This window comes from Sinocyclocheilus anshuiensis, unplaced genomic scaffold (genome assembly GCF_001515605.1).
Source record: "Sinocyclocheilus anshuiensis isolate Anshui unplaced genomic scaffold, SAMN03320099.WGS_v1.1 scaffold23, whole genome shotgun sequence".
Lineage (NCBI taxonomy): Eukaryota > Metazoa > Chordata > Actinopteri > Cypriniformes > Cyprinidae > Sinocyclocheilus > Sinocyclocheilus anshuiensis.
Window position 1 is genome coordinate 235,217 of NW_015552545.1, and position 13,760 is coordinate 248,976.

At 37.5% G+C, this 13,760-nt stretch overlaps 1 protein-coding gene across 6 annotated transcripts in view; it reads right to left on the reverse strand.

Moving 5' to 3' along the window:
- LOC107664070 (voltage-dependent L-type calcium channel subunit beta-3-like) overlaps nt 1-13,760 on the reverse strand; it is a 33,723-nt gene that overhangs the window by 8,338 nt on the left and 11,625 nt on the right. For 4 of the 6 annotated variants that reach the window (XM_016454515.1, XM_016454514.1, XM_016454513.1 and 1 more), the window contains exons 2-9: nt 4,118-4,195; nt 1,957-2,079; nt 1,743-1,882; nt 1,537-1,598; nt 1,303-1,325; nt 1,111-1,191; nt 730-788; nt 493-602 (exon numbers count right to left, since the gene is read on the reverse strand). In XM_016454515.1, coding sequence (XP_016310001.1) covers nt 493-602; nt 730-788; nt 1,111-1,191; nt 1,303-1,325; nt 1,537-1,598; nt 1,743-1,882; nt 1,957-2,079; nt 4,118-4,195 — 676 coding nt within the window. Of the gene's footprint in view, nt 1-492; nt 603-729; nt 789-1,110; nt 1,192-1,302; nt 1,326-1,536; nt 1,599-1,742; nt 1,883-1,956; nt 2,080-4,117; nt 4,196-11,433; nt 11,785-13,760 lie in introns of those variants that run through there. The other 2 variants (XM_016454518.1, XM_016454517.1) reach the window with 1 other exon arrangement.

Genomic DNA, 13,760 nt, shown 5'->3' on the forward strand with positions numbered 1-13,760 from the left:
GGCTGGACTCCGCTTCGTCCACCAATCCGGTGATCCACAGCGCAAAGTTGTTGAATTTCCTCAGCGACCAGCACGGATCAGCTCCAGGCATGACGAAGCAGATATCGTCCTCTTTTGGAAGGCCAAACAAAGTAGTTTCGCTTTCACAATGAAACACACAGCGCCTTCACGACATGGCGGCGGCGGCAACAACAATACTACAGCGAGAATAAAAGTTACGCTTTCTTTCTTTGCGTGAACATTTGGGCGGCGTTATGCAAATCTTCCCACATAGTGACGTAGATATGTGGGGGCATGTTAGAACGAGCCATTTTAGGTAGGTGTGGCTGACTCTTAACTTTTATAAAGAATATCTCTTTGGATTTGAGACTTTAGTCTTTGCAACTTTACAGATCTTCTTTATGCACAAAGAGCTTGTAACACTCCAAAGAGAAAGGAAAAATTGAAATCGCATCATATGACCCCTTTAAGAAAACAGCAAGTAGTGATTACCTAAACCGGAACGGGTGTTGGAGCGATCCATTATGGCGTGCTTGCTGGGGTTGTTGAGGATCGATCGCTTGGCAAGTGCAATATCTGCCGTCACCCGGGTGATAGTAATTCTAGCAATGGATTTACATATTAGAAAAGTCACAATACTCTATTTGTCTACACACAATTATTATTATAGTAAAGATTCCTTTGTAATGAATCAACAGTCCATTAACGCCTTAATCATGTGTACCATACCTTCCTTCAAATCTGTGTTTTAAAAAATCAAAGAGAGCTTTTTGCATCATGTCTGTAACCTGTAAATAAAAATAAAAGGTAGAAAACACCATTAACAGTGTTTCATAAAAGTGTAGTTTCCGTTATGTACAGTAGAGGGCAGTACATATTTGTACAGCATAAGTGCGGTACAAGAGAACATAAGAATATAATCCTCAGGTTGTGCTATAAGACACATTATACACAATTTAAAATAAGAATAGTACTTGTTTTAAGTTAAGAGTAATATATTTTCATATGTCTTTTGAGCCACTGGCTGCTTCAAAGCAGTAATGCTGAAGATCCTCAGAGAGTTTGGACAGTGAATGACTCACTGAACATTGCACAGCAAATGGCCCTCACCTCATAGCCCTTTAGCGAAGGACCCATGAGCACCACAGGACGCATGGAAGGCACAACATCATATGCAGCCAGTTGCTCTCCCTGCAGTCAAAGAAACGGTGAAAATATGTTTAAACAAACAGGCAATATATGAATATAAACATAAATGTGTGTGTGACAAGGTCATAATCACAGCATTATGTATTTGCTCACCGATTTTTTCTTCACTTGCTGAACTAAAGGATAATTTTTTAAAAATTAGAAATGTAATTGCACACAGAAACATAAAATGATAACATTATTTATGTTCCACATACATACTTTTTGTCCAGATAAGTGGATAATAACAAATAAAGAATAATAAATTATGAAGGGAAACTCAGTAATGAATTAATTAGTTAAATTCAGTAATTAATACAAATAATGATACATGAAGTGTCAGCGCACCTGTTTGTGGTGGAGCTGCTTTCTTTGCATTCATATCATCTTTGGCAGCACTAGCCGCTTTACTGTAATGAGAAAAAAAGCATTTAGTACATAATGAATGTTGCCACAATTTATGCACATTTAAATGGCTGATTCATTCATGCAATAAGAACACAAAGATTACAAAATGACGACTCCACACTGCATTATTAATGAGATTTGTTTACTTGGCCAGCGCTTTGGCGGCCTTCCTGGCCTGCACCTCTCTTCTGATCAGAATCGTCTCCAGGTTCACTGGGCTGGGGATAAAACCAACCTCTCCCCCTTCCTTTACAGGCCGTCCAATCCACCAGTCATTGTTAAATTTCTGTAAACAACAACTTTTAAAATTTGATTTACTTCAGCGTAATGGTCATACAGGTGATCTGGGAACACACTGACCTCTTTGATATGCAGGAAGTCTTTAGCTTCAAAAGAAACCCCGTGCCCTGGTATGGGGACGTTGTCATCATCTGCAGGAGTGTAGGTGAAGTTTGTGCGCACGGCGAAAGCAACAGGCTTAAACTGAATAATCGCAACAAAAAGGAAAGATTGAAACCTTTTGATAAAAACACTGAATGTGACACTTTTGCATCAGAATCCTTTGTGAGCACATGAACTGCTACAGTATGTTTCAGTTCTGTACCTAGAGATGTAAACAAAATCTCCATGTAGTTCAGTTCTACCATTTTATTTGTAAATGTGTCCATGAGGTTGTGTATAAGTGAATGGCAGCAGACAGATACTTTGAGGAGAGTGCTGGAACAGAAACACTGCTGATTTGAGCAACGGCACATGTGCTGCATTGCCCCAGGCAAGTTACTAATAATAGCTTTCATTCATTTACCTTCAAACCAATTGCAATGCACAAATTCATTCTCAAAGAGCTCCATATCAGCCCAGTAAAGGGTAATGCTGTCTATTGGCAGCTCTATGACACTTGAGGACAGTGTGGATTTGAATATATATGATGAGACTGAATGCACAAGAGATCATATTAATTTAATCTGCAAAGACCTAAAACTTGTCCTTCAAGTGCTGTAAAATTTGCAAGGATAATTTATATGGCGTGCAGCAGGGTAGGCTACATGTGATCAGTGTTGATTCATCCATATTTATATATATTTACAGTAACAGGACGAAAGGACAATTGTAGAGTAGCAACTGAGATAAACAGTTGGTTTGCTTGGGTCAGCTTCCCATTACATTTTAAGTGCTTTTGGCTACACTTCAGCAGATTTGTACTTTGATAGCATAATATATTTGAAGATGTCATATATAAAGATTTTTGGTTGACTAGTGTTGTTTATTTCTTAATCTGCCCTTATTTTGCTTGGTTAAACCTATAAAGCAAAAACTTAAAATATTAAGGAATCTAAAGTTAAAAAGGTTACAATAATCACAGTCTTATGTATTTATTGATTGATTGTATGCTTTAAATTTTTACATCTGGTATAAAAAAAAAAAAGTGATTAAAGGATTACTTTAAGACAAAACATTTGGAAACATAAGCTTACTGTATATTACAATTTATAACTTTTTTTCTTTAAAAAACAATCCTCCAGGTCTCCATATTTTAAAATACTGTAATCTATTTGTTCCTAATTAATTATTGTGTTATAATTTGGTACTTCATTTAAAAGAAGTCAAAAGTCAGCAAAATGGAAGTCTAGCATAACACTCCCTATAATTTTCGCAATCGAACTCGGGTTCGGACCAAGCAATCGAACCAAGTGTGAAAGCACCCAGTTAGTGAATTTTTAAGAAAATCTGGTATACCTTTTTTTTGAAATCGCCATTAAAAGGATTGCCTGAGCCTTAAAAAAGTTTGAGAACATTAGCTTACTCTATTTCACAATGTATAACCTGTTTCTAACTTTAAAAAAAAAAAAACAATAATCCAGTTTTCCATATTCAAAAATACTGCCTGGTAACACAATAATAAATAAATCACTTTGTTCTATTCATTTATTGTATTATAATTTGGTATTTAATTAAAAGAAAGTCAAATGTCAACACAATAGCAGTCTAGCTGCTTATAGCCTGGTTTTTAAAGGCGATGCTGTGGGAGATGGTGGACTGAAGCAGGACATGATGCTGTCTGCTCAGTCCCTTAATTAAAAAGGACCCCAGGGAGCTCACTGACACAGTTAGGGGGGTTTCATTCAGTTTTTAAAAGCCGAGCAAAACTGGACTGTAAAGTGCCGATGATAAAACACCAAGTGTTTGTTGTTTGTTGCTCATTCATGGTTTGCCACGGTGCTTCTTATCTGTTTTTGGACTGTGTAAAGGAACAGAAGAAAAGGTAATTGTAGCTATTGTTTGTCAGTTGCATGTAGAGCATTGATTTTGTAGAGTACAAGATTTAACACTGATGTGCTGTTTCAACCAAGGCATTTGGTGATTAGCTTTTTGACACAGCTCCCTTGTTACTTTGACAGAGGAAAAAGAGCCATGCAAAATTTATGAGTACATCTAAAGCTGTGATATATTTCGGTCCTTGTGGCCAACGTCACTGGTAGCAGGAATGGGCAGCTGAGAGAATTATGGAGTTGCAATCTACCTTGGCCTTCTCCAGCTGGACTTGGGCATTCTTCTCCTTCTCCTCAGTGGCCCCTGAGTCCTGACGGTCCGCCGAACCCTACCACAGTACAAGAGTAAGAACCAGCATTATTATAACATCCAGACTCATTCTCTTTCCCAAGACATTTCTGTCCATTCTGACTCATTCTGACTCACAGTAGCAACAAGCACTTGACTGTGCACATAGCGTTAAATATAACGCTGAGATGCAAATGTTGAGATGATTAAGCTGAAACTATACTGTCTTTGATTCAAATAAAATAAATAAATAAAAAAATAAAAACAGGTACAAAGATATTATTATGATATGATAAAATCATTAAATGAGGCATATGCATTGATGTGTTGTTTTCAGTAAAGATCACTCCACTATATAATGACAGTGTCATCAAAGTCACAAATGATCCCACGCTTTCTCCTGCAGGGCTCCTTCATCAAATTTTATTACCAACTCCTCTCAAAGGGCAGTGTTCAAAGTCATGCAGAGAATTTCTCAGTAATGTCAGGCAATAAGAACTTAAAGCAAAACTATTTACCTCTGTCAAATTGAGCTTGTAAATTGATACGAGCATAACACTCCCTATCATTTTTTAACACTAATCTATGGCAAAGTGCTACTAGAAAAAAAAAGTTTGCGTTTATAAAATTTCATAACACAATGTCCATAATGTTTTCAACCCAGTGATGTGAAAAGCAGTTATGATATTAAATCTTCTATATGACATACTGAAGGATTTGATATTAGATATTCCGTGGTATCTTACATGGCACCTTCACAATCTTTTGATGAGATATCAAAGCTGCAGAATGTAAGCTTTCGCATAGAAAAAAAAAGAAAAAAAAAATCTGGCCTGATTCTTGTATTCTTGGGCTTACAGCATTAACATTTTTTAATATATTTTTTTAACCATAAAAATGTGGTAAGGTTCATTCTTAAGTAAAAAACAAACAAAAAAAAACTTCCCAAATGAGTAAGAAAAGTAAACATAAAGCAAGACTCTGAAAACACATCTTAATATCATAGGAGGAGCATGTGTAAGCCTTCCTCTGGCCACGGGGACTTGGGGCAATAATGCCACTAAATTGGACAAAAAATGCCCCTGCACAATTAAACTAAATCTATTACGTCTGTTGCGAATAAAGTGAAAATGAATTAAAAGTGTAGACTGCGGCATTAAATTAAGCTCAGGTTGCACCATATTTATTTTCGTGTGTTTTTCAGCATTGAGTATTATAACCAATCACACATAATGCAATGACCAATCAGAGGCGTTCAGATGAGTCATCGCCGAAATGCCGAAGCCCACCTAAAAAGGGTCTAGAACCACCCCTGAATTACACTAACATTAGTCTACTTAGCCTTACCCTGAAGTTGGTTCACCCTCCACCTATGCTTAATATATCACCCAATTATGCTTCTCAAGTAAATTTATCTTAATATTAGATGGAAATATAGATATTTTACTAGAAAACTGGAAATAAATACAGATAAAAAAAAAAACGTTATTCCAGAAAATCAACTCTACTGGTATGTTTATTGCTTTTTTTTTTTTTTTTTGCAATACTCTAGCAGCCTAATTAACCTCACTACATATGCATTTTAGTCATCAAATCACAATTTAGTTACTCTCATTTCAAATATTCAGTCCATTTCAAGTTTAAGATTCCAAATTTTCAATTTAAAGCAGTTTCACAATTTCACAGCAAAAGTCATGATGACTGAAATACACCCTCACACACATGCTCACATGCACACTAACAAGCTGACAGGAAAGGCACAGTGACAAGCCCCTCGAGAGACACTGGTGGTACGCAGTCTGACACCATCATATTGACCTTAATATAAGGCTGATAACCGTGCTATCAAGACAATCACTACTGGTCTTGTGCATATGTTGTGTTTTGGATACTGGAGTGCTGGTTACCCCACTATTTTTTGCTGGTAAGCAGCACTTCACCAGCTAGACCTGCACCAAACCAGCAAGAACCTGCCTGAACATCATCAGGGAAAAAGGACCAAATTAGATTGCCCATGAAATCATCACATCAAAGCAAAATTGTAATTAAAGTTGTAAATGGTGTAAATGTTTCATAAAGTCTGTCAAGAACGTCAATGTGAGCTTGAATGTTATTATTAATAAATATTGTGCTCACAAGCGTTTAAAATAAACAGGCTTAACGCAGTACCCATTGGATAAACTGACTCAAGGCCATGCAGCAAACATAACAGTACGTGTTGAAAGAAATGAGGCTAATTAGCAGAGAAGGTGGTGAAACGAGATTGAGAAAAGTAAAGAATAAAATGAGGAAATAAGAGGAGGCCAGGATAATTGGAGGGTGGGGAGTGGAGGGGGCTTTTCCCATAGGCACAGTCATGTAGAGGTGCTCACTTTTGTTTACTCATGTCTGCCATAGACATCTGTTCACTCAGTGCCGCCTCTCCTGCAAGTCAATGTCACGGAGAGAGCAGTACAAAATGCTCCTGAATTAGTAACCAATGCCATGCTCACCAAAATGCTCTGGATCATTTGGATCATTTATGTTCTCATTCTTAGGTGTATTGAAGAGTGAAGTCTCTCCATTGTACTCATAGTACTTCAGTGTTCCTTCATATTCATAGGTACATTACCACTGGGATTGACTTACTAGTGCAAACCCATTTAACAAACCACAAAGTGAGTGACATCAGATTTGACCTACAGTGGTGTGAAAGTATTTCATGATATTCTTCTTTGGAGAACTAAATGGTTGCAAATAAATCAAAACAAGATGTAATATTGCACAAAGGGAACCTGAGTAAAGACACTGCATTATTTTAATGTGTCATTGTAATGCATTATTTAATTTTGCTCTTGGAGTGAAAAAATAATTACCTAATTGAGACTTTTTCTCTCCCAATTCAGAGTTTTTTTTCTAGCAATTCTGAGTTATCAGCTCACAACTCTCAGAAGAAAACTTGGAATTGAGATTTGTATTTGCAATTGTGAGAAAAACAAGTCTGACTTATGAGTTAAAAAGCCGCAATCATCTTTATTTTTTATACTATGGCAGAAAAAAATAAATTGATAGATGCTGTAATGAATCAGTCCACTGAAGGCGAGTGTAGTGAGAACCCAAGTGCAGTTTTATTCAAACAAGGTGAAATCCAAACAAGATACACAGACTTGACGTGGCATGAACAGACTAGACTCACCGACAGCGGGTTACAACATCAATACACGACGAAGACTATGGGAACATGATGGCTACTTATATCAGACAATGAGGGTCACATGACAAGAACAAACCAATGGGAAACAAAACACATGACTAAGACAACCAATCAGAACATGACACAATGAACAGAGGAACCAATAGCATGAAGACAAGAGGGCAAGGGAACACACATGACACTAACAGCATAAAACAATACAAAATAAAAGACATGGAAAACATGAACATGAAACAAAACCCAAAACCCACATTACATATCCCCCCCTCTAAGGGCGGCTCCAGACGCCCAAACAAAACCCAAAAAGTCCAGGAGGGTGGTGGAGTGGAGGTGGAACTGGGGGAGGGATGGAGGGCCAGGCCCGTGAAGAGGAACAGGCAGAGCGGGGGACCATGGCGGAGCAGGCAGAGCGGGGAGCCATGGCGGTGCAGAGACATGGACAGACCACTTGACTGTGACAGAACAAGAAGAGAGTTCTTGAATGGCCTCCTTGGCCGTGCATCTTTCAGGAATGTTTCATTAAAATCCACTAGGTGACAAAGCCCACAAAAGTCCCCCACATAATCCTCAACGGAGCGATTACCTTGACGGAGGCGAACTACTGGGTTCATTTTTGCGGTTGTGTATTCTGTAATGAATCAGTCCACTGAAGGCGAGCGTAGTGAGAACCCAAGTGCAGTTTTATTCATGTAAACTCAGAATTCTGTGAAAAAAAAGTCTCAATTGTGAGATGTAAACTAGGAAGGAATTGCGAGAAAAAAGTATGAATTGTCCATATAAACTGAATATGAATTAAGCAATATCTTTGTCCAAACTGCTCTGCAAAACTGAACTATACTCATCAGGTCCTTCCACGTCATCTCTACTGGATTCAAGTCAGGACTTTCACTAGGCTGCTCCAAAACGTTCATTTTGATTCTTCTGAGCGGTTCAGATGTGGATCTGATTCTGTTTTGGATCATTGTCCTGCTCCATCACCCAATTAGGCTTCAGCTCATGCACAGATGGTCGGACAATCTCTTTAAGAAGTGTCTGGAATGTCGCAAGTTGTCCAGGTCCTACAGTAGCAAAACATACCTATATCATCATCACTCTGCTGCAGTAGGATATTGTTACAGTGGAATCATGTACTCACTTGACACCAGGAAGACTTGTATATTCAAAACGTTCCATAATTAGTTTATCACAGGGCCAATATGGGTAATTCTAAAAATTATAATCATGATTTAGAAACTTTGTTCTTTGTATTTTCTCAGGTGCCCAGTGTTTAATATCAAATTTTATTACTATAAGGGTAATTCAGATTGATGACATTACGAAATACAAGTGAGGAAAAAAGATTTTATCAGTTCTTATCAATACAATAGAGAACTGTGTGTGTGTCTGCATTAAAAGCTGTAAGGAATTGAGGCAAGAACAGACGTTGCTATGGAAACCTCAAGAAAAGAAAATGTGCTGGCTATGCAGTAAATTTCACATGAGGTGTATGACTTAAAATCTAGATTTCCCATTAAACCACAATATAGTGTATTAATACTTAAAACAGATTTTTTTTTTTTTAAAGAAATGCTTTTAAAAGAAACAACAACTCAGTGTAATGTGTACTTTTTGAAATAATTAGGATTAATAGACACAAGTAAGTCACAGTATTACACTAGTAGATTTTTAGTCCAGTGCTATTATGGTTTGAGTCCTGGGCTTTACTCCAACATCCACCTACTGCAACCTGTGTGACTCCTGCTACCGCACCACAGAACATGTCATGAGATTTGGGTCAGATCCATTTAGTGAGTCAGCACCTTTTACTTCAACACTAAGTACAGCAGGAGCCGGAAATGTAGGGATTTTTTTCTTTCTGGACAATGACATCAGACAGTAACACTACATGCTTAAATATAAAGTTTAATACAAAATTTAAGACTTTAATTAATTAAGCAGACTGAAGGCTATGTTCAGTTTGGTCTCAGGTGAATATATGGGTGACAGAGAATACTAATTTTCTGAGAGGCCAGGACATTTTCCTGAGCTCTGAGTGGACAAAACAGAGGACAAATTGTGGATAGTGGAGCAGCACACTTTATTTGCAACTGCCTCCTAATCAGATATGAAGCAGATAGATAAACATGCAATATAGTACACTGAACAATTTTTTATCAGTTTTATAATTCTGTAATACTATGTAGAAGTGGCACATCTCCACTTTATATCATAATACAATAAACGCTCTGCCAGATTAACTATGTGGTTGCTATGGTTAAATGATAAGGAGTGTTTATAACATTGATCAGTTTTTAGAGATGATTTTAGTTTTTCCCCATAAAAACACACTGCATAGCACCAACACCAACTTGTATTTTTATATCAACCAAACATTGTGCCAGTTAAGGCAATGTATAGAAAAGGTACAGATCCGGCCCATTCTGTACTGAAACAAAACACACTATGAGACCTATGGGAGAGACACTCATGCACATTACGTCTCTCTTTCTCGCTGTTGCCTCCTGGTCATGATTGCTTCTCTGTAAAGAGATTAAGATGGCATGCGTCAATCCAGGATTTGGAGAGAAAGAGACAAATGCAAACTCGTCCTGTCCAATGGACAACACTGCAGATAGAGACTAGAGTTTCACACGTCCTCAACGCCCCGCAGCTACAAAACAAGGACGTTGAAACTAAATGTTTTGTTTTTCCAGCAGACAAAAGTTACTGTTTTTCAATTTTTCTGATCGATTTTGTTTTCTAGTTAAAATATCTAAACATGCATAAAACAAGATGTCAAGCAAAATTAAATGAAACATTAGGTACTGGGTTCTGAAAAAAAAAAAAAACTTCATAAGTTTATTTTTCTCATGCCCCCTTGAGTTTTTTTTTTGTTTGTTTGTTTGTTTTTTGCTAATTGTGGTATGGAAAATAATTAAATTTAACATGAACTTGCCAACTAGGGTATGAAAAATAAACTAGATTTAACATGAACTCTGAAAACAATTATTTTTATTTTATACAATTTTAATTTTAAAACTTTATTTAATGATGTTTAGATATTTCTACTGGAAACCACAGTAAAAAAAAAATGTATATACACTGTATATATACTGAACAAAATGATAAACGCAACACTTTTGTTTTTGCACCCATTTTTCATGAGCTGAACTCAAAGATCTAAGGCTCAAGTGTTGCACTGCGTGAGGCAAATGGTGGTCACACCAGATACTGACTGGTTTTCGGATCCCCCTGGACCCCCCAATACAGTAAAACTGCACATTTTAGAGTGGCCTTTTATTGTGGCCAGCCTAAGGCACACCTGTGCAATAATCATGCTGTCTAATCAGCATCTTGATATGCCACACCTGTGAGGTGGATGGATTATCTCGGCAAAGGAGAAGTGCTCACTAACACAGATTTAGACATATTTGTGAACAATATTTGAGAGAAATAGGCCTTTTGTGTACATAGAAAAAGTCTTAGATCTTTGAGTTCAGCTCATGAAAAACGGGGGCAAAAACAAAAGTGTTGCGTTTATAATTTTGTTCAGGGTATATATATATATTTATATATATATATATAAGCATAACAATAACAGTTTAATGCCCCTTTGACAGGTCATCATTTTTCCTATTCTAAGTATTTAGTAAATCAGGGTACTTTCCCAAAAAATTATAAACTACGAAAAAAACACACTCACACAAAATACAAACCCACACCTGTTCTATATTTAGAGATCATTTGAGAAACAGCTGAGTTTTGTCATCCTGACAATTGGAAAAGGATTATGTTCATAACACTGCTCAGCACAATTCCATCACTTTCAGCATCGCATTGATTGTGCAACCTGTCACGTGGAGGTTAAATTTCAGGATAACTTTACTTTTGACATAGAAAACATCCAGCATAGGCAGAGCACTCTTTACCCCAGTACTGGTGCACACACATTGTATTGTCTATGGTATATAAAAGCAATGATGCATAGCAGCTCAAGCTCACATGGATTACAGCTGAAAGCAACAGATGGCACTCTCCTCGAATGGCACTCTCATGTCTACCTCATCATCACTCCCTCACACTCGCAAACACACAACACATTTTACCTTTTTCTTGGGTGGCATGCCCACTTGCTCGCTTTTCTTTTCGTTTCTCCACGATTAACAGCTTAAGTAGAGGTCAATTTTATGCTCTCACAGCCGAGATTGACCAGCGACTGAGAAATATCCATGTACTATCCCCTTTAATCTGTTCTGTCCCAGGACAGCCAGCCAACTTTGTCAGATGAGCCCTAAGCAGGTTTTACGGCGTGTTTTGTGTGGTGAAAATCATAAAGTCATGAGCCTCGGGTTTCTCTGATAGGTGTCGCAAACGATGAGGACTGAAAGTCTCTCCATGAGTGGATACACGAGCAGTATGAGCAGCTCTCGCTGTGAGTGGAGTTTGCCACACTACTCCTCCACCCTCCCTCGCTCTGAAGGGCTTTATTCCACAGCGTGGCATCTGTTGCTCCAAGCACGAGCTGCAAACCTGTGCGATTAGCAAAACTGGAATTCGGTATATGGTATATATTAGGACATCTCATAGAGATAATGTTTTATATGGAGATAATGATGTTTTCCAACACCCAATTGTAACTTTACAACTAAACTTAAACCTCACAGGCCTATCAGTAGATTTAAAATTAAGCAAGAGTTGAGATTTATGAGCCTTTCAAATAGTGGGGAGTGGGGACTGCTTCAAATATCCTCTCAAGTTGCTTTTCAGCATATTTTACTATATTAGTGATGACATTTTCACAAACTAATTAACTGTTTTGCGTCTCACTATACTGGCATTCTTGAATGAACCATAAATCGTTTGAGTAAATGATTCAATGACTCAGTCATAAAGGCAGCGCCTGAATTCAAAATAGCATACTAGAATACTACTTTTATTATTTATGACATATAATACTATTACAGAAATAGTAAGTAAGCTATTCCGACCATTCCTGATTGAATCAGTCAAATTTGACAGTCACTTGTCACCACCTACTGGTGAAATGCCTGCAGAAATGGCCCATTGCTCTGGATTCTCAGCACTCTCAGACACCACTTAACCAATGAGATTTGACTAGAACTAACCTTTTATGGTACAAAAGTCACAAAATGTTCTTAAAATCAGACATTTCACATCTTTGAAAAATTTCAATCTGGGTTCAAATCACTCCACAGCACTGAAACTGCTCTTGTAAGAGTTTTAAATGATATTTTAATGACTACTGACTCTGGTGCTTCTGCTATCTTAGTGATGTTGGACTTGTCATCTGCCTTCGACACTGTCGATCACGAGATTCTTATTTCTCATTTGGCGTCTCATGTGGGACTGGGTGGGGTGGTTTTAAACTGGTTTAAATCATTCTTAACAAACAGGAGATTTGTGGTAAAAACTGGAAGTTGTCACTCGACCACAGGCAACCTAACGTGTGGAGTTCCACAAGGTTCTATCTTATCTCCCGCTCTCTTCTCTCAAAGAGGGGACTAAGATCAGAGGGCAAATTTATCCTTCAGACCCCTAGAACCCGCTTAAAAACCAGAGGATCTAGAGCCTTTGAAGTGGCTGGTCCCACCCTCTGGAACAACTTACCAGTTCACATCAGAATGGCTTCCACTTTATCTGAGTTCAAGTCATATCTTAAAACACATCTTTTCTCTCTGGCTTTTAACATGTAGTAATATGTGCCTTTGAATTGTTTTAATCTGCTTTTGTTGTTGTATGGATTTTGAATAGTTCCTATTTGTTTACTGATCTTCTTCTTGTCATATATTATTGTATGTTGTGCAGCACTTTGGTCGGCCTTGTTTCGTGCTTAAATGTGCTCTAGAAATAAAACTGAACTTGAACTTGAACATTTTCAGATCAGATCAGACAGCATAGGCTGAATAACATGCAAATTATAAACACAACAAAACATGACAGAAAATTGGACATTTTAAATGCATAAACAACAGCAGGAGAATGATTCACCAGCCTCACACATGGAGCAAACACTTGGCCAAATATTATATTAGCATTAGCCATATTACCAAGTGGCAGGTGAATTTGCATCAAAATACCATAGTTTTGACTGGACACGTAGCATTTGATATCAACAACAAAAGTTAAAGGAAGTGATGTCTCCTTCCATTATAGAAAGTGTTATATAAATATATAAAAGTAAGTCTATTTATGTTGCTGTCCTAACTGCACTGTTATTTTCCCTGTTGACCGCAACCCTATCAGAACAGTCTCGAGAACCTCTACTAAATGAGGAAATATTATAGACTTACATTGTTAATATATACAGTCAACTATAATTACTAAAGACCAACACTGTAACCCACTAAAGACCACTACATCTTTCTAGATGACCTATATATGGCACTAATCAGATGACAGAGTATTAAAGGTG